The following is a 21,898-nucleotide window of genomic DNA, read 5'->3' on the forward strand; positions in this document are numbered from 1 at the left end:
GAGCCGAATACAAAGGCGTGGGTTGGCTCCCTACTATTGACGTCAGGAAGAACAAAGGCGGGCATTACCAGGAAAGCTTTGTATTCGGCTCGGTAAAATGGCTGCGAGTGGATTCAATGACTCTATAAGCTGATTAAGGGCATTGCGAGTCCAGATTTTATTATACACGTCCGTGCATATACCCAGCAAGAAATGAGACCGAGGGGTACCCCCCAACATGTCCAATCCCTATACACATTTCAGACTATTGTTACTTAACACAGCCCCCAAAGATGTCTGAAAGGGATCCCCCAGATTCCAGCGAGACAATGACCAACACAAAGCAGGGGGGGTTCTCTCCGTCTCATACCTTGCTGCATATGACCCAGCAAGAAATGAGACCGAGGGGTACCCCCCACCACATGTCCAATCCCTATACACATTCCAGACTATTGTTACTTAACACATCCCCCAAGATGTCTGAAAGGAATTCCCCAGATTCCTGCGAGACAATGACCAACACAAAGCAAGGGGGGTTCTCTCCGTCTCATACCTTACTGCATATGTCGCTCAAAGTATTACATTGATGGTTCGATGGGGTCAGTGATCCATGCACGTAAATGGGATTTCATAGAAGGCATTTTTGCTGACTCCCCACTTTTCGAATGGACCGCTGTGGGGCCTAAGATGCAGATGGAGTCAGACTGAGTGGCCCCAGTCTGGGGCTAATTCGGGCTGTGCTCGTACCTTATTGAGGGGTTCACTGGATCCAACCAGACAGATATTTATACGACCAACAATGCACAAATCATAGGCTTCACCCGGACAGCGGTGTCATCATTACGGGACAGAGCCAAGTTTAATGTTACAGTCTCGGGCCCCCGATTATCTGTTTGGGAAGGCCGCTAATGGACAATAAATAAGTCAACACTTTATGTAGTCTGCAGAAACCAGGCTTGCAGGATAGATACATGCGTGTACGGTGGCCGTGGTTGTATCTTTAGTACGCATGGCTGTTATCCTGTTAGACTCCTTTCAGCAGTAATTGTGATGGCACCACTGGTTGCCGTGTTTCGAAATAAGGACATGCATTTATATTTATCCCAACATTGCGTCCAATGACATCAGTCCAAAGTTTTTGACCGTTTACATCATCAGGCATTCAGCATCAGTGACAAAGCACATGGTGTCCACAGCAGACATTAGTGCCTCATAACTCGAGACACGATCCGCGTTTTTGTTTTTGCAATCACTTCAGTTCAAGAGCCTGGCGCTGGTATTATTTTACTAGTAATGTAGTACGCCTAGAACATCAGTCACGAAGGGCATGTGAGTTCTTGGCTTTGGTGCTGCACAAGACGTGCTTTTTAGTTCTTGAGCCTAATTCAGTCTGCGGGAAAGAATCAGTTTGAGTAATTTATCTTACATTAAATATGACCTTCTCGAAATTGTTAATATTATGGGCTAAACACCTAAGTTTGTGGCCCTGCTTTATTTCTTCTGTCGATCCAACCATGGAGGTAAAAATACCACCATGATCCAGTGGAGGACATGAACGGATTGCATTCCAACACACTTGAAGAAGGTGCTCTATCCATGAAGGTAGAAGTAGAACTCGGAGCCTGGCGTAAACCACGGGAGATAACCTGGAATGTATCGGTAATATTTTTTTCTTTTACTTCATTGAGCTTGTTGAGCTATTGAAGGCCAAGATGATAAACCCTCACCGTTTTCACGAAGAGAGAAACATTTTGCTGGAGAGTGTGACCTCTGGCCCGGCCGCAGTGACCTGGGGTGTAGTTACGGGTACAGTCCACTAAATTCAAGCCCCATTGAAAACAGTGTAAAATCAGCACTATTCACGGCCCAATAACATGCACGCCAGCATCCCTAAGATTTCTGAAACACAAATGAAATTCTTGTCTGGTCACTTATCTTTCAATTTATTTTCAATTTTCTGTGGGTTAACAAATTACATTTTTAATTATTCCCACAAAACAAAATCACCCCCAAAAAGTGATTTTTCCCAAGTCTGATTGCAGCCATTTTCAAGTGGTAACCCTCACCTTTCTCAGGCACTTAGGACCATTTTTCAACCGTAGTTCTTAGCCATTCTGCTCTCATATGAAAGCTCAAAGACCCAGGGAGTTGATCCTGGCAAGGATTTACACAATCTCACCAGTTTGACCACCTTGCGTGTGATGTTCCTGTTTTTGTTGGTTTTTTGTTACTGAGAAACCTTCTGTTCTTGTTAAGTGCCATTACATGGATAGACCATGCAGAGGGTGATTACCTCAAGTTAGCCGATTTCAATAAAATTTGGTGGACATGTGCACCTGACCAACTTCTTAGAGAATGTAGAATATAACAGTGGGCCAATTCTATTCAGTAGTTTTTGGATAAATGCAAAAAAGTGAATTTCGGGGTCTTCCTTTCGGCGCCAGTTTTCGAGGATTTTTAAGTAGTTTTGTACAAGTTGCCATGAATCGAAAATGGTAACAGTTACAATATTATTTTTTCGCACGAAGCTTTCCTAACACATCACTGGCTACTAAAATTCAGAAAAATGTTGAAAAATAACTTCTAATTTTGGAGCTATGGTTCTGAGAACTACCCTTACCCAAAGACATGGTGTTACTAATAGGTGGGTTTAGGCTCCAATAACTCAACTGCCACAGGGATATGAATAACAAACCTTGGTGGAAATATTACCAATACAATGGGTTTTCCAAAATCAGACAGAAAAACTTTGGGCGCTGCATTCAGTTTTGAAGGGTAACCATGGATATTATCATGAATTTGAGGCAGTTTATAGTGCTGTCACCAGAATGTAGATCTATGCGTTCAAAACAGGAAATTGAATAAGACTTTTTAATCAAAATAGGAGAGTTCCACATGGAATGGGGAGGGAAGGGCGGGGGAAGTGGAAGTTGGTGAGAATGGTGTTTGTTATTGTGAATGTGAATATATGTTAATAGCAAAGTGAAGACAATTTTAACTACCTTAAAGGATATCATAGCTTATTACCAGATGACTAGTTTCGTTTTTAAGGATTTTCCATTCCATACAATGGAATTCTATGCTGTGTTGTCCATGCTGTGTTGTCAGCCAGTCATCACGTGGAAGCCGGGCTTTGATTTTTCTGGACACCAGTCCAGGATTTTCTTTCCTCCCAGTCTCAGCGCCTCTGATGAATTCTTCAAAGAGGAAGTCTTTTACTGCAGCTGAAAACCGCTTTGATTTCTTCATTGCCTTAACTACCCATCCATTTTTAATCGGACTGGGAGTCAGAGACATCTTGGATTCAGTTGAAGTGGGCTGACGGTGATGATGTTGCCATTTGTGATACCTTTTCAGCCCACTTCCTTGCAATGGCATCCAACTTAGTGTCACAAGCCGAGTCTGAAGTATGTCTTCCAACTGCCAAATGTTCAAACAAGGCCTCCTGAGTTGAAAAGGTCTTGTGACACAAGTCGTCAGTACAAGTGATACAAATACCTGACCTCATATTACATCCAACTACTTTCTGTCTTAGAGCCCCAGCAGCCACCGCCGGATCAGAGTAGTCCCCGTTGAACTTGACCTTAGTGGGACCCTGGGGCTTGTTGTTCTTGAGAATGGCTGTGTAGGGGTAGAACTCTGGTTTTCCAATCTTGTACCCTCTAGTCACACTCACTCCATCCTCCTGAAATTCAAAGTTAGTGAACTGGGTGATGCCAGGCCAAGTAACACCCTCTTCCATAGCCTCTTCACATATTTCGAGAACCGCTAGGGTAGCATCATCTCACCCCACCATGGGTCCCCAAGGCAGTGAGCATTTCCAATGCACTAGTTACACTGTTGCCCTCATTTACATAGCCGGTGATGTGCGCCTTCATTTGGGGCTATCTTCCTGTCACACAGATCTTTACCGGCGTGGGCCTCAAAAAGTCATACTGGCATATTTTTACATTCAGCCTCTTAACAAGCCCAAGAATGGCAAGTAAAAGTGGAGCACTGTGGTAGCACCCTGCACTGTCTGATCTGAAGTAGTATTCAGTGATGTGTGGAAATCAAATCTTCATCTCCATCAGGGTAGCTTCAATCACAGACAGCACAGCAAACCAATTTCGTGTACATTGTTGCACAATGTGGACGAAGCAGTGGATCTGCAATAAGGAGAATATCAGAGACCCCCAAAACGAGTGAAAAATATATCAATGAAATTCCAACACACAAACAGACACAACGTATCCTCTGTGCCTGGTTGTTGGTGAAACTGTGTATATCATATCCATGCATAAATATCAATTTAAATATATAATTATAGACATCTCTGACTCACATTCAGAACATGCCAATACGAAGGAGATAATTGCAAGGGGAGGAGAATATTTGTTACAATAGAACAACACTTTTTGAAAAGTATCTCAAATATGTCAACATTCTATCATGGCTGCCAATATTGGTTCCACTCACCTTGAATTCATCGTCTTCAGACTTGGTGACTGCAGCAGACACATGCCAGGAGATACCCTTTTCCCCGTGCCAATCCTCCTGGGCCTCTCTGAACTTGGTGGGCAGAAATTTCATGGCCCAGTCCATGGTGATCAATGCCTGAGATGTCTTTAGATTATCAAGTACGTCTGATTTTGACTGGTCCTGGCGTATCTGGCACAGAAGGTGACCTTTTAGAATGAGGATTTGGTCTTTTGCTGTTTGTATGTCATACAGCAGGTGGTCTTGCGGCTTTGGATATCTGGTGTGAAGACCTTATATTTTATGGCATAGCCAGAAATATTTCTGCATCAAGTTATGGTTCATTAAACATGCAGATACACATCCAGCTATTTTATTTTTCGCTTCCCTGTTTCCTGTAATAATCATAGATATGATTCTGAAGAGAACAAAGAAATCAAAATCAAATTCAGATCGACGCCTGCATGCCAGTACAGTAATGCATTTACAAATTTTCAGCAAATCCTATGGAATGTATACATATTAATAATGGGCAATCTCAGAAGTAGCAGCTTCCTCAATTTCTTCTAGGACCAATTTCAGTTCTTCGCACTGCTCACAGCAGAAGTCATGGGTGTGTTTGCATCTATCATCACCAAGTGCGAATGGGATATAGTGATCTCCACACTCGGAGTTATTGCCGCCTGTCTTGAATCCAGGAGGTTGGATAGCCTGTAAGCATAATTTCAACACATATACATGTACAGCAAAAACAAAGAGTAAAACTGAAATTATTCAATTTTTTTAATAAAAAAGGTAACATCAAAGCACAATGCAGTGAAGTGGTTCGTCGGGTAATAATGGTAGCCCTTACCCTTTAGAATAAGGTTTGGCATCAGCGAATAACAAGCTTACCACACTCTCAAAATGTCTCCACTGCCTCATGCAAGGACTTAAAAGCTTCAGTTCCCTCAGCTACCACGTGATCAAGACCGGCAAGAGATACATGTACCTTCTTTGAGGCTGCACAAACCTACTGTAATTAATAAACGCATAAATGGATAATAAGATATTATGTGCTGATATTTTATCATTATAAATACCGTCAGCAGCCAGACACCTGTACACGTATCTTATTCTGGTCATCACAAACTTGCAGATGGAATCAGCAGTGTGTACGGGATAACTATTTAGCCACAAACCTGTCCATTACACTTGCACAGATGATGAGTGAATTTTCTGTAGTATGTATAGCCTTAGTGACCAGCTATACACCTTAAAGAGAGTTTGGTCTCAATATCACCAAGCAACAATAGAATAAGCATAACATGCACATTGACATGATGCCTCACCTGTATAATGCTGCACAATGAACGTGTTTTCAGTGGTGAGAACCCAGTCTCTTCACAATAGCTTTGGTAGATGTCAATGATTCTTGAGGCAATGACTGAACGGACCACATTTGGGATTTCAAGTTTCTCTCCATGACTCATCAGTTTGACGACCTTTGTGCCAAACAATTCATCCTAGATGAATTTAGGTCTGCTGATGAAATCCAAAAAGTGATCAACTTTTACATCATCTAGTCTGGATGTTTGAATTGGTCCAATGATAACAGGCTGACCAGTTCCAACCTCTTTTGCATGTTTCCTGGCCTGGTCAATCCGGTTGGTCCGATGATAACAGGCTGACCAGTTCCAACCTCTTTTGCATGTTTCCTGGCCTGGTCAATCCGGTAAACAGTCAAATTGGGTATCAAGGCCTGAAATAAATCAACTTCAGATTAACATAAACGAAAATTGCAATATCAAAATCATTTGAGTTTTCAAATGAAAAAAATTGTGGTCCCCGTTAACAAAAATAACATTAGATTTGGCAGGATCAGGATGATGCCTAATCCCAGCTAATCTTTAGAGTGTATGGATGGCGTGAGTGTCTGGCCAAAGCAAAGCAAAAATGCTCTGTTCAAATGTACCAGCAGTCCAAAACGTTTAGCTGTCGTTCACGAGTTGAGGGGCAGATTTTTTGAGTAGCTTATGAGTGTCTTCTTCCAATAAACTTCAGTCGTCCTATATCTTACCAGGAGTTGTTCTTTGGTCCTGCCATCGGCTATTAGTGAGAGTAGCTGTCTCCGTGTGAACCTGGACTTGGTGTCATCATGTTTATCTGCCTTCATGACCTCCTCGAGCATCTCCTCCTCTTGTCCTGGTGCAAGGCAAGATAATGACAAGTTGATTGCTTCCCCCCCCCCAGGCTTTCCGTTTGTACAGCCGTTTCGTGCTTGAACTACATTTATCCAGAGGCTTCAGTAATTGTCTTTTTATTGGCTCATAACCACCATGAGATAAGAACGTGTTTAAGATATCAACTTTGCTCACTAGGCCAGGGGTCGGGGCCCAAGATCTGTCAGCTGGCCAACTGGAGCCTTCATTGGAAGATGAAGAACTTTTACCAATGCTAGGCTCCTGCATAAGGACCTGGAGGTTCTAGAATGACAACACAAAACAATAGCAATAAAAAAACTGCAATATTTTCATTACTGGTATGCAATATGGAATGGGTCTCTAGGACGTCCATTAATGATCAAAAGATCCAATGTAATTGTAACAATGTTAAGATTATGTGAACAGGTTTCCAGAAAAGTGTAGTGGTCAATGAGTCAAACACCAGATGTTCATCAAGGCCAGTTGACCAATTGATAAAACTTGGTTAGCTACTTGGAATGTGGGGGCGGAGGGCCAGTGCACCCACAACTTTTCATGGAATAATATTGCTTTGAAATGAAGGGGTGGAACTTTACGAAGAAATTGATATAAGTCAAAGGTTTACATCATTTGGTTTTGTTCTGATTTGTCAATGGATTTAGTCATCAATTTAGAGCAGGGTGATGTAACCTTACTGCATAATTTACTTGTGACTTATATTCAGTGACTATGTTAATATAGTTGATTTGGAACTTTGCGAGCAGAGAGCTAATGTCTGATGAGACCAGCTTCGATGCTTTGAGCCTGTGAGGCTTTTTCGTGTTGAGAAAATACTTCATTTGTGAAGTATTTTGCTGCGCGGGTGAAATACTTGTTAGCAAACAGGAGGACTTTCCTCACCAGCTCCCTGTTTGACTGTGAGGAGCTTTGCATGAGGCGAAGTTTTGAGAATAAGAGATACTCGCATTCTAAACCAACTTCTGTTTGTCAACAAAGACTTCTTTTAAGTCTGAATTGTCCGTGCACTTTAGCCAGGACAATTGCTTCGAGTTCGGTTACTGAGACTCAAAATTCAGCGCTACTAAAAACATCATCTTACGTCAGTTGAGGAGTCGAGGCTGTTACAGTCATGTCATGTTGGTTGTCAAAAGGGACCATACGATGCTTTTCTCACCTTTGATGCTATCACTGGTGATCCATAATCAGAGGATGAATCCTCCACATCATCATCAGAAATCCTGCACCACTGTGTAGTTTGACTGATCCCTGGCCCTCTGAACTTGTGCTGGGTGTGCACTCACTAATGGGCTGAAATAAAAGGAAGACTTAAAAACACAGATGTTATGACTGTGTGACCTCTCCAACCAGTCTTCATTTGAAAAACCTAGTTATCACCTGACTTACTGTTGTGCATTGTAAACTGGTTTCTTAGCAAGAAGTAATGGTAAGCAAACATGATGACAAGCCATCGTTTTTGACATGAACATCAAGAAAATAAAAGTCCTTACCCCATTTTGATCACATAATCTTTGCTGCTTGACAGCTTCTTCGTGACCTGCATCACAATCTTTACAACTGCCTGCCATGACAATTAAAGGAATGCTTTCGTTGCAGTTTATTTTAATAGCCTTTGACTATTTTATTCAGACTGGCAGTCTCGTGAGGGGCTTGTAATGGTCTTGTGATTGTCTTGTGGGGTACATGTATGTACATGTTGTGATCATGGTCTAGTTGAAGGGGCAGATACATGTGTAGGAACCGACAAGATTATAACAAGATAATCAAAATAATTATTGAGGTCAATGCTAACACACTGTATAGGGCACACAGCCTTATTACATCATGCCATGGACAACAAAAGATTCAGTGTTGCTTCATCAGATTTGGTGTTCAGTAGCACATGGGGGGAGGGGGGCTATACAGCCACGTAAGGTTCATGTGTGTAACAAGAGTAGGCCTATGATAACACAACCTATTGACTGTGGTCAGTCTGAGACCGAGGAAAACAGGCCCTCAAAAAGTGGCAGCAACATGTCAGACAACTGGCATGGGACTATAACATTACCACCACCTAGATCACATACATGTATGCTTATGCTAGACGTTGCCCAACGAATGCAATAATTTGCACCTCCCTGATCATATTGGCAATAAAACATTCCATAACTGGAACACTTCCTTTAAGACTGATGCCTGAATAGAACGGTCACGGCGAGGCTGTTGTTTTGAAGCTGCAGGATGGAGTGCGTGCTGACATTTTCTAGATGGCTTCCAGTCAAGGCCTAACTTAAACATGTTAAAATTATGGGTAGGGCAGATGGTTATCTACTGATCAACATCATGAAACAGCCCAGCACGCCAGGCAATAAGATCCAACTCGGTGTTTGGTGTGGTAGACCGAGTAGGCCTAGTGCCACTACTGCTGTGTTGGGGCTTTTTTTTCAGCCAAGAAAGATGACCAAGAATGTCCTTGTGTAACGGGACATTCCGTGTGATTACATATCCTTTCAGGTTCACCTTAGATTTTACCATTGCATTATGTGAAGAATAAAGTAGCTTCAGTCTTTTTATGAGTAGGCCTTCGGTCATGTCGCATCATGTGTGATCATGCTCTGTAAATAATGTAAATAAACTAGTCAGAATGTAGCACAGAGTCAAGAAGAATCTCATTCGATCTTCCCCCATCCGAACCTGGTAATCCTGGTAATGGTCAAGCCGACCGTTACACTTGTTGCACTTCTTTAGGGTAATGCAGCTAGTCTCCTTTGGGTACTTTCAACCCAACATCAACCCAATGTCAAATCAGGATGAACACGGGCAAACCCGTATTTAATGACCCTCGGGGTCTGAATTTCGTGATCCTCCTTTTGCACGTGCTGCACGTGCTGCATGGCTGTCATAAGGGTGCACTGAACCAATTCAAGCTCCACTGAAAATAGTGTGAAATCAACCAATTAGTTTGGAGCCCCATGGCAGGCAACTGAAGTCCCTGTGTCGTTTGGTCCTTCAGATTTCATTAGATTTTCAATTTTTAGTAGGTTGGCAAATGAATTTTTTAATTTTCCGCCCAAAACAAATCACCCCCCCCCAAATGAATGTTGCCAAGTCTTCCCAGCGGCCATTTTTCAAATGACATCTCTCACCTTTCTCGGCTCTTCTAGTTTTGAATCCCATTTTTGTCTGCTTTGCCCCCGGATGGGTGCCCCTGAATCTACACAGATGATCCTGGGCCATACTGACACAATCCCACCATTTCTTGGCCCAAAGAGACCCCACTTTTCGAAACTGTCTGGGAGGTATTTTTTGTGCGCTTTGCCTGGCGGAGAATATTCCTTGAATTGGGACAGTGCACCCTAAAGGGTGCAGACCACTAATTCAAGTGAGAATTTCTTACCAGCTCAGTAGCATGAAAAGTGCCCCCTTCCACAGTATCTTTTGAAAAAAGAGATTGTTTGGCCCCCAAAATGGTGAGATTGTGTAAATCGTCGCCAGGATCAACTCCCTGGGTCTTTGAGCTTTCATATGAGGGCAGAAGGGCTGAAAACTACGGTTGAAAAATGGTCCTAAGTGCCCGAGAAAGTTGAGGGTTGCCACTTGAAAAATGGCTGCAATCAGACTTCGGAAAAATCACTTTTTGGGGGTGATTTTGTTTTGTGGGAATAATTAAAAATGTAATTGGTTAACCCACAAAAAATTGAAAAGAAATTGAAAGATAAGTGACCAGACAAGAATTTCATTTGTGTTTCAGAAATCTCAGGGATGTTGGCGTGCATGCTATTGGGCCCTGAACGGTGCTGATTTTACACTGTTTTCAATGGGGCTTGAATTAGTGGACTGGACCCATAATGTCTTACAAAGTAGACTACAGAGCGCCACCAAGAGTTTTCCCACAGACAATCAAATTTTCAGCCCCTATGTGTTGCTGCATGCATGTTGATATTGTGTTGAATGCGTTACTGGAGAGAAGGCTTGGGGGCTTGTGGTTGAATAGGGTTGGACTAAATAGAAGGATAAGGTTTCCTGCTGAAAAAAACTAAAAATAAAATAAATAAATCATCTCAAACTGGTGCAAACACCAGTGCAAACTAGGGATTTGAGGCCAAAGATTACTACGTGCACGAAACTTCAAGGGCAACATAGCGCCCGATTTTTTTTTGCTTTAAATGAACTAACGCTAAAGGTCTGTTGGAAAACAAAATATCATCTTAATCCCTGTGGCAGTTGAAAAATCACAACGTCAAGATGGTGTACTTTTCACAATTTAAGGAGGAGGGTGTCTACTAATTGAAGGGTCATATGACCTTCAATGCTGCGGGTTATAAACAAAAGATGAAAATGGAAAGATAGCTTAAATTAAGACCTCTAATTTGATCTTGCAGTAATTATTATGCGGTCCTTTTACAGTGTAAGATTAAAAAAAATTAATCGACATACTTGGTCATTTTGACAAAAAATTGCCATTTTTAATAGAGAATGCATTGAAATGGCTAATCCCACTTCCTAAATGTAGCGATGTTTCACCAAATGGATTTACCTGCCCTAATTGTACCCCAAGAGGAAACTTTTGTGCAAATATGAGACAGATCCGTCATCCAGCGGGTTCACCTTCTGCAGATTTTTGCATGGTGTGCTCATGCAATGACACTTAATTTCTTATTCATTCTAACATATAAATATGGGATATTTGTTTTTTTTTTCAAGTTAAATTTTGTTAGTCTTTTATTTGTTTTCATTGTACAAACGCAATATGTATTGATAAATATCGGCAAAAACATATATAATCGATATCTGAAGATGTCCATCCCCGACAAGGTTTCATCATTTGAATTCTTAAAAAGTATTCGTCGATCAGAATATCCAAAGAAACAGTTTACTTTTACTTTTAATCGTGCAAACGCAGTATGTATCGATAAAATATCGATAAAAACAGAAATAACCGATAGGCCTGTGTTAAATTGCCCACCCAGACAAAATGTATGACTTCTTTTCTCCAAATATGAAAAAACATTATATATCCCCAAGAAACAGGGTTCATCATTCTGGCTGCGGGCTACGATCAGAAATGTTGAAACAATGTCAGAAACAAAGAGGTAAACCTGCCAGAAATGTCACATTGTCACCATTTATACTTAAACCCAAAGTATTCCATGTATACATACCACTGAAAAGCCCGTTTCTGCTGAATTCAAACCAATGTCTCAATTTTTGAACATTCCAACTTTCAGCTCATTTTGTGTTACAGGTCACATATAAATGTCAGCCCCAAAACAGCACTGCTTTGATTGTGATAGATAAGGACTGACCTGGAAAGAACTCTGAAACAGACTGCAAGCAGTGTGTGGTTTGTGGGGAAGTAGTGGGAATCACTGGTCCTGAGGTCTAACGTTAGGTCAGCTTGGCTACGTCCCGACGCCAAGCAGAGGTAACCTAAGTATTTTAGTTGACCTACACCTCAGGACCAGTACTTCCCAGCATTTTCCATAAATAAGCCTTGCTTCATAAAATTATTCATGAGAAACTCGACAAAATAACAAGTTTAAGGCCTATGTGCAATTATTTGGTTTCTGAGCTGCAGAGTTCTGCGTGTCTGGCAAAAAATGCAACAGACTGGTTCCGTTCAGATTACGTCACAGACTGCATGTACATGTCTACGAAGCGGGTTCCAAAGGGAAAGTTTTCTTGCTCCCAGAAAAAACTACCGCACGGCGCGATGGCAAGATAAAAATCAAAGAAGTCTTTTTCAAAGTTGTTCGTTGCAAGGAAGGGCGGCCTTCGTGTAGAGTTCACATTAAAAAAATTCTTTTCAACTAACGACGAAGTGTTTTTTGCAAACTAAACAACAACGTGCAAGGGAATAAGGAACCAATCATACACGGTCATCTCACTTTTCACTGAGCAGAAATCCAGGAAACGGAGTCTGCGTGGAACAGCAGTGAACGGTGCTTCGTAATTACAACATGTGCTGATTGACATCAAGTTTCGTGGCGTTTATTCGGTGGAAATGGTTATGGCATCATTTGCGTGTATTATACTGCTGTCCTGCTGATTTAGCACGGCAACACAAGGCTGATAAACAGAAACGTACGCCCCAGATGAAGAGGACGAATGGAATGGCTAACACACCCGCTACATCCAGCATGTGATACTGAATCCATGACAGCTCTCTACTCTTTGTCCGTAGGTGCTCGGCGCCGTGGTTGAGAACGTGGTTGATCCAGAAAGTGGCTTTTTCCAATGGCTTTTGCGGCTGGGCCCTGTACCTCTCTGATGCTGCAACTGCGTGACGTTTGTAGCTGTTATAAAGATCAAAATTTCAGAGCACGGTTTGCAGTTTGGTTTGAAACGGGCCAATTTGTATTTTTTAAAATGAAATTTGACCCTTTCTGCATATTGCAAAAGTAATTATAAGTATATAATATCTGCGCCCTTCTTAGTAGTCCTGCAGAGAAATCAACCATATAGAGTGCCCATGGGATTACGTCTAGCACACCTATGTGTACGTGTAGCGCGAGAACAAGCGCATTAATTAGGCGCCTTTTCATGTATACTTGCGCCAACACTTGTGCCAAGCCTTGCGTGTCCGTCAAAAATTGCTCCTGGAGCGATTTTGACGGCTAAACGCAACGTACACATGTGTTATGTTAATGGAGTCAATTTTTGTATCTGTGAAAGTGAAACACATGAACGCATCATGTACGTAACGCAGCCAAAAACGTACATAATAATTATGTAAAGGCTCCCTTAACCTGGTTCCAAATGACGTCACACTTCGTACTCTACCTGGTTCTTAAGTGACTTCGTTACAAAAGCGGACGCGTCATGATTTGCAGGCTCCCATTTGGGCAATCGCTGAAGTTGCTCGTTAACTTCCACTTCCATGGTTCCATGTAAACGGCGATCAATGCCCTATGTGCTCTGCATGTGCAATGGGCGTGGTTTAAACTGAAGTGACGTCACACTTACGAACCGTATAGCCAATTGCCGAAGTGCGTGTGCGCGCTCAAGTTGAGACAGCTTCGTGAGTGTATGGTGCCCCTCGGAATGGCGTCTCATTTGCCTATAGCATCTGAAGTTGACTACATGTATTAATTACCTCGGATTAGATACCACTTTCATGATGAGTTGGTACAGCGTATCACTGTTGACCTCACGTATTCCGCCTTTCACGTACTCTGCCATACCGAGGCTCCACAGACGCAGGAGGTTGTCGATCTGATCGGCAAATAATGGTATCCCCACCACTGGTACGCCGTGGTAGATGGCCTCGTAGGCGCCGTTGATTCCTCCATGATACATGAACAACTTGGTTTTGTTATGCCCTTGTTTGGAAAAAAAGGGAAGGCTTTTTAATGAATGGTCGTCTTACGAACAATTTTGGTATACAGGGAGTGGAGATGACTTTATTGACACGTCGATGCCGATGGCACTTTTTATGGTACACTAGAGTCTTGCGGTCGTAATGATCGTGTTTCGACGGCAGTGGTGCATCCCTATTTAAACATGGATTAGAACGCCATCACTCAAAATATTCCGAATCGCCTAGCAAAAATGGGAGACTTCATTCACGAAATGCATTTTTCTGCACGAACGGCTGAAATTATTTTGGTGCATGTCCTAAATCGAGCCGTTCCACCCGCCGTCGCTGTTTAACTGTTCCTTTTTTCGAGAAATTTTTATTTTCCAAGACTCAGCGTTGCAGTTTCGAATGGCATAACCAAGTCCGTGCTTTAGTTCCAAGTGAGCCCAGAGCAATCGCAGTGGCAGTCGAAATGGTTCCAAGTAGGTTGATTGGGTTCAGTTGCAGTTAACACATAACGGGCAAAAGTGAACCAACTTTGCTCAAAAGGAGTTCTTTTTGGTTTTACTAATGTTGGGAACAGTGCCTGCGTAAGGGCGCCATCATTCTTCCAATACTTCTTTTACATATTTAAGTTACAGAGGTAACATGATGTTTTTACTTTTGGCGCTTTCCGTCTACGTAACGTGGTCCCTTTCTGCCGCACCAAATTCTCTCTATAGTTTCCTGCGATTTTGTAGAGAACGTGGCTCCGGCCATTCTCCTAATGTAACTCACGGAGAAGCGTATCTCCTTCAGAAATTGTTGTAGGTATATTTTGTATGATCTTTTCTCAAAGATGATTTTCGGCGTACAAGGTGACGACTGTTAATTGTACAGTGTAGGCCTATTGTACTGTTGAGCAGTGTCCAACTGACCTTGCTTACATGTGATTTTTCGCATTAGTTCACAACTGTTATTGCATTATATCATCTCTTGCCGTGCCATCCTGCTATTTGTGCACTTACTACTATTTGAGAATAAATCGTGGTTAAATGAGATTCATGTCATTTGAGTAGGCTTGTATCTGTTTCTTGGGTATATTGAGAGTGCTCGTCCACTTTAATTAGGGGACCCTTCCTCCTTCCTCCTACCGTCCCACTGACCTAGGGCTGGTCTGCTATAGTAATTTAATTGGTCACAGAGAAAAGGGGTTATCATCTACTGAGTGACAAACGATGAGCTTAATTTCAGTATATTCGGATGGAATCAGGTGGATGTGTTAACCATGGATGCATCCATTTTTTAATAACAATTCTCCTTGTCTGAGCTGAACTTATTGTAGAGAGAGAGTTGGAACCAAAATGGTAGACTATGCGTCGGTGAACGTGTATAAAAAAACTGCACACGATAGCTGTACTGCACATTGAACAGCCATTTTGGTTTCAAAGTCTGCAGTTGGTGCTACTGTCTATATTGTGCTGCTCTAGTGTCAGAGATCTGAATGGCAACCTCTTCCCCCCGGAGTTGGGTGCAAACGACCCCCAAATATGGGAAGAACAGTAAAGTTGGGCATTAAATTCTGGTTCCTTGGTTCCATGTAAGTCTGTGTGCAGTGGGCGTGGTTTACACTGAAGTGACGTCACACTTACGAACTGGATAGGGTTGATCTAGCCTTGCAGGCCCACCTTAATCCCAACCAACCCGAACCTATTCAACAGTTGGATATGCATTGCACTTTACCTAGTAAATCTCCCTGAGGCAGCCAGCCAGCCAACAGCGTGTTGTTGCCCAGAGTTGACGGTCTCCGCTCCCCAGCGAACTTCCAGATGACACGCAGCGGCACCCTGGCCAGGGCAGTGGCGATCATGTCCGCCATGTCGTCGTCCATGAGGTTCGTCAAGGTGCTGACGGAGAACACAACAACACCGTCGTCTCCCGAACCTTGTACAAACTCTTCGAAATCCTTGCCAAGGAATGGTGTTGGAAAGCGTATAAATACCGGGGTATAGTTATTTTCTCTCTGGCTTTATCCCTTTTCTTCTCTCTCAAGGCCAGAGCAGTTGGGCATGTAAATGAAAATTTCTTGGCGCAGGTCGCCATTTAGCGTTTGACTTGGCTTGAATTGCGTGCACTTTAAATAGCGGAGCTCAAATTGCTTGTTTATTTTCATTACTTATTTATCAAAATATATGCGACTTACCGGAGTTAACGGTTGGGCGGATCGCACGGTCACACCACCTGCAAAAACCACGTTGGGCTGCGTGGGACGAGGGTATTCTAGAATGAAATCCCAGTTCAGGATGAAGAGGGCCGAGTTCCGCCAAATTCCAAGCATCGAAGTCTCTTTTCGATATCCCATCTCCTTCTTCTGGGCATCTGTCCAATAATGCCTGCCAATGTCGTACACGATAACAGACAGCGCGTGCATTATGACGTTCTTGACGCGTTGCAGGTAGGTCATCGAGTCCGTGAAGTGCGTGAGGTATTCCGGGACGTAACTTAGCGGGGAAGGGGTGTCAGACCAACGGGTGTAACGCGTACCCAGGGGCCCACCGTTGGCAATGTTCACATACGGTACATTAAGAACATCGTGTGCCATGATCGAGCAAATGGGTGACATCAGGTCGCATACTACGAGGTCGTACTTGGCTGCTTTCAACGACGGAATCAGATACTCGGGAGAGAGGAAGGTCGTGGTCATAGTCTGAGTTAGATTCGCAATCATCTTTATTTCTGGGTCATCTAGAAGGCCTAACCAAAGCTTAGCACCCCATAAGACGGACGACATCTCTCCTGTGAGAGTCTTACGGGCGAAGTAATGGAACAACTTATCTGATTCTTCGGCGGAAATCGCGCATTGAATGCTTTGAACATTTAAGATTGCTTCCGGCCTCTTGCCATTGTATATTCTATTCCACATACAATCGCCCACCAGCATCGAGATGTTATGGCCTTTCTCAGCAAGCTCCTTACCTAGGCGAAACAGTCATCATTAATATCATCAGAATCTTTATTTAGGCCTATATCAGGCTTTTTACGCACATACACAAAATAAATCAGCATATTATGCGGATAGAAGCGCCCAGATGAAATTTTTTACCCAACACGCTGGGAAAACTCCACAGTCGCAGCTGTTCAGGATATGTTTTTCCAAAGGGGGGCGACAGGGGAAGCTTTCATGAGGCATGAAGACAAGCCTCCTCTCAACACTGACAATAAAACCACTTTCTCATAGGAATTTGTGGCAATCCCAGAGAGCTGTGTCATGAAAACACGCTTCAAGATGGCTGGAATATTTGATACTGTGGCCGTGTCCGAAGCTGGCTTCCAGAGCTACGGCTAGGTCTATTGTCTGCGCGTCTCCACATACTTTCAATGGAGTGAAGACCTAGACCTAGCTCTAGACCACAGATTCGGATGCAGCCTATGATGAGAGTAATGTTACTGTTAATACTGTGAAATTCTAAAATTACACTGATGCCATGTAGGCCTACTGTGATTTGGGGCTTGTGCATTTTTCTACAGCGCCATAGTAACACTTTTACTCTCGAGTGCCTGCTCACGTCGAGCAATTTTGCCCTTGGGCTGCGTTTGCATGTGTCTAATGTCTGGTAGTGTATTGACCTATCTTCCGCCTTGCATGAACCACGTCATACACTCATCACCGCTTGATCAGGAGTGTAATTTTGCTTATATGCGCGCAAGTTATACTCCTGCCGTTTCTAAACTAAGGAGAATACCATGAAGAATTTCTGAACTCTTACCTAAAAGACTCAGAAACTTGTAATGGCTTCCACCAATGAACGAGTCCATTATTAAAATTTCCTTGCCGTCTGCAGTTGACAGGTGTGCGAAGATCATTACGACCGCCAGGTAGATTACTACTAGATGTTTCATGATTTTCTCGGAAGAGCATCCAATAACGCTAGCTGTCACAGGGAATGTACAAGATATTATAGGATTAGCTGATCTCTTTAATAGGAGTGGCGGGGATTCGACGGGGACAGCACATTTTGCAAATAGAACCAAAATGCCAGGAAAGATTTCTGTCGAAATAAAGGTCCCAGGCAGCAAGATAATAACATTCATATCTGTTGTAATACAAACTCATCTTGCTGGTATATATGCCTACTGTTTCTTTTAATGACTGATTTCTATTCAAGAGAGGCTTTGCGTGGCTGCGATCTTGCAGGGCAGTTTCTTTGTTCCACAGGGAAACTTCCTTATGCACACCCCGTGCAACAAAAGAACTGGCGTGGAGGCAGTAGTAATGCAAACCCTTTATTTGATATTCTGTGATGTTCAATGTTTGGCAGCCACGCAGTCACCAGAATCGACTTCCGTTCTCAATTTCAAGCAAATTGTTTGCCATTATGCGACTGTTGATGACATTTTTGAGTGAGGAAACAGTATAACGCATCAATTGCCTTTGTCTTGCTAAGACCACGCCTGAATTGAATTGGATATTTTTGTTATTTTTGAAATCTTACGATTTATTTTATATAAAACACAATTCAAAGTAAACTTACCCTGTGCTGCTGACCAACTCGATCTTGTGTACTTCGTATTTCTGCAATACCCGCAGCGTGCAGCAGTGCTAACGCTAATCACACACCTCGCTGCTTTATTATGCCCAATAACACCAAACTAACACTCTCGGTGGCAAGCAATACTGTGGTGTTGTGCACGGTGCGCGCGCTGGTCATGCCGTACCAGCATGTTGACATAATAATCCAACTTCGCTCGTCGTTCAGCGCCCGAACAGGGCGATGGGAAGGTTTGATAATTGCACAGATTTTTGTGAAGGAAATACGTTACACGCAGTCACAGCTAATGACGCGCAGAGAATTGCGGGTAAATTTCTGCCAAGCGCGCGAGCTCGCTCAATATGACTGTCATCAATTCGATATAATTCCTTTTTCTTCCTCATTACTGTAACTTTAATATTCTCACTACACTTTATTAGTTCATTCAAAATTGATCAAGAAAACCAATGATTTGAAATGTATCGCCAAAAGACACCTGAGCAGTGATGCTTAGTAAGAAGATAAATTACCATGGTTGTACCAAGGCCATGTTTTCACGATATAAGCTCACCAAAGCATTGCCATTGGCTAACCAAAAATTTCAAATAACTTTCATTAACAGAAAGTGATAACCTTGCGATTGGAAGTCGTGCATAGTTGCCAATCACAATGCATAGTCATCAGACTTTCCCAGCGCCTTGTTCGGGCGCTGGGCGACGAGCGCAAACTCCAGCTAGGCTCAAGCATTCAATTGAAGGACTGCAGTATTGAGGACGGTTACATTATGCATAACAGAATTATGGGAGGAAAAATAGGTGAAAAATAAAACTTTGAACGGACGAGTCCGGACGACCCATTTGCCCATCCGTTCAACTGTTGGGGAGTCTTGCGCAAGAAAAAAAATCGGATTTTATTAAGTAGAGGTTGGAGCGCTGGCCCGCGGGAACTAAGTGAATCGACGATCCAGATGCCCTGGGGAGTGAATACGTGTATTGATAACAGAATGGCTTACTGTATTGTTTGTTGCATAATAGGAATCCCTCAAAAAGTAACATTTTTGCACATATAATACAATACATACCATTCGCTTACCTGAACACTGATCCTTGAAGAGTGGGACAGCAATTAGATCTTCAGCAATGCCTATTATTTTATTTCTTTTTTAAATCTTTTTTTTTAAATACATTGTATTTACAGGTTATATAATGCATTATATGCTTAACTGCCCTATATTAAATTAAGGAAGTGAAAATTAGGAAAGAGTATGGTTATTATTTTTCTATTTCTTTTCTTGCCTTTTTTTTTGTTTGTAATGTACACCATTAAAATTCCCTGCGAAGAGCGACTAGCCTCAGTTGCTGAGTCCGTGTTGCTAATTTCTTAATTAAAAACATTTACTGCCAAATGCAATCACCTCCCATCTGATCTTACCTCTATACATGCCTAACAACCTGCTTTGGTCACCTTTAACGTCAGGGTTTACCCTGAGCCAGGAAAACAAATTCAAGCCTGCACTAGTTCAACAGAGCCTGAAGGTTGGCCCCTGATGACGCGCTTCCGGAACCCTTTGATAGGAAAAATAACGCCCAAAGATTTTAGAATTTGTACTATTTTTTCGTCCAGTTACTTCTTAAAAAATCCAACTCAGAAAGGGGGCTTTGGAAAATATTTGCTAGTATATCAATTTAAAACCTAAAGAGGATCCGAATATCCTGCCATAAATTGACCCATCACTTCCGAAAATCTAAAATACATGAAGAGCAGTGCAACAAGGCAGTCTCGTATGCAGATGGACATTTACGGTTTGAAATTTTATGCTAGTCCGACGGTAAGAGCTGAAGTAAAAACAGATCAAAATATGTTACACAGTCTTATAATTAATAAGAAATAAACTTAAAGCAATATTCTACTTCAACTATGAAAGATTCGAATCTTTTATTTAACCTTTGCTGACAACAACTGTGTGATGTCAACAACTCAACGGAATCTGGAACTCATCGACTGCAAGTAGGTAAATCTTTGCAACGTTTCAAATTTCGTTTTCACGTATATAAGCACGGGCAGTGAAAACAAACGTGCATGAACATGGAGACCTGGGTACGATACCGCCGGACGTGAGAGGTCGTTAAATAAAGAACATTCGTTTTTTACCCATCTCCATGTAACTTTTCCTAAATGTTACTTGAGGATGACAAAGGTAAAATTCCAACATGGGGGATTTATGGGATGGTTTCAGTTAAGAATTATTCTTCCAAAATTATCGAACGTGATAGACGGCCCAAATGTAAAATCCCTATACGAGGACCACGCCAGGGTTCCGGAAGCTCGCTGCGCATGCGACGTGACCTTTTACTTTCAGGCTCTATTGCCCAAAATTTAACTTACTCAGTGAACCCCATTGTGTTTACCTTTTAACTAGTGACAACAGTTTGGACCAAAATCCTACATGATTATCTACAGTCTAAGAGAACATAATATCTTTTTCTTGAATTTGTAATGAATCTTTCTGAATGTAACGGCAAAAACAGGTAACGCGTAAGTGAAGACCAAAAACTGTGAAGATAAACAACTGGGACGCTCTATACATTATTTTGTAGATCGACGTACACAAACAGCAAAAAATGTCTGTAGGGGTTCAAAAATATAGCATAAAATAGTAAAATTTTAACTACTTGATTCACTTGAAATGTTCAACCATTACATGCATACACATTGTTCCCGGGTTCTGTGCTGATTGTTGTAGATACTAACAATACGCATTGGCAGATTCCCTCTCCCGGCCCTTGAACGAGGAGTTTTATTTATTTATTTATTTTAGTAACGAAAGGGGGTTTGCAGGGAATGGTTTATTTCCCATTTCCTCTCTAAATCATGTAAACCGTCACGATAGCGTCTGCCCTTTGAAAGGCCATGTTACGATAAGATATTTCAGAGCCACCGGCCCCCTTTCTGAGCCCACCTCTCCAGTTTTGCGGAGTTTGCATTGGTTGCATGTGGATGCTCGGATATTATTCAAGCTTTTGACGATAACAAATAAATGCATGCATGGATCCGGACCAAGTTACCTTCAGGAGTTAATCAAGGAATATCATCCACTTTGGGAAACTTTGTTCACTGTGACCTTCTACAGATCTGCTGACTCATTATCCAGTTCTCACAAAGACATATGGACGGCGGGCATGCATCTCCGGAGTTGTGGAACAGTCTTCCAAACAAAATAAACCATGCCTTACAGTAATTGAAAATCTCAAAATAAAACTAAAGACTTCCCTGCTTTCATCGATCAGAGCATATAAAGACATTTCGTAATAATTATGCGCTATATAAGAACCCAGTGATACTTCCTCCCGAAGACTTGGTTTTTGTTCCATCCGGTTTGTATATGGCATTGATAATTGCCGTGTATGCAGACATCGAAAGGCTCTTCAATTAACCCCAGTAGAAAACGCCCGTGCTTCACGCGCAGTGACACC

The 21,898-nt window shown here is 42.2% G+C and overlaps 1 protein-coding gene across 11 annotated transcripts; it reads right to left on the bottom strand.

Moving 5' to 3' along the window:
• Window positions 1-1,895: 1,895 nt before the first annotated feature.
• LOC110988275 (UDP-glucuronosyltransferase 2C1-like) lies at window positions 1,896-21,388 on the bottom strand. 11 transcript variants are annotated; one of them, XM_087137905.1, is made up of 13 exons: window positions 18,429-21,388; window positions 17,664-17,828; window positions 16,100-16,872; window positions 15,640-15,862; window positions 13,714-13,939; window positions 9,764-12,913; window positions 7,795-7,928; window positions 6,795-6,902; window positions 6,497-6,621; window positions 5,769-6,178; window positions 5,332-5,449; window positions 4,438-5,148; window positions 1,896-4,127 (listed from the first exon to the last, which is right to left on the bottom strand). In XM_087137905.1, exons 2-6 carry the CDS (start codon window positions 17,794-17,796, stop codon window positions 12,634-12,636), a joined length of 1,635 nt encoding a protein of 544 aa, XP_086994031.1. In that variant the 5' UTR covers window positions 17,797-17,828; window positions 18,429-21,388; the 3' UTR covers window positions 1,896-4,127; window positions 4,438-5,148; window positions 5,332-5,449; window positions 5,769-6,178; window positions 6,497-6,621; window positions 6,795-6,902; window positions 7,795-7,928; window positions 9,764-12,633. The 11 variants fall into 11 exon arrangements, with proteins under 11 accessions (XP_086994031.1, XP_086994032.1, XP_086994029.1 ...); XM_087137906.1 differs by having other exon boundaries at window positions 4,438-4,717; window positions 5,037-5,148; window positions 6,497-6,902; XM_087137903.1 differs by having other exon boundaries at window positions 4,438-4,717; window positions 4,957-5,148; window positions 6,497-6,902.
• Between the last annotated feature and the right edge of the window lie 510 nt (window positions 21,389-21,898).

Source organism: Acanthaster planci, linkage group LG06 (genome assembly GCF_054643075.1).
Source record: "Acanthaster planci isolate LZ-2023a linkage group LG06, COTS_SCS, whole genome shotgun sequence".
Taxonomy (NCBI): Eukaryota; Metazoa; Echinodermata; class Asteroidea; order Valvatida; family Acanthasteridae; genus Acanthaster; species Acanthaster planci.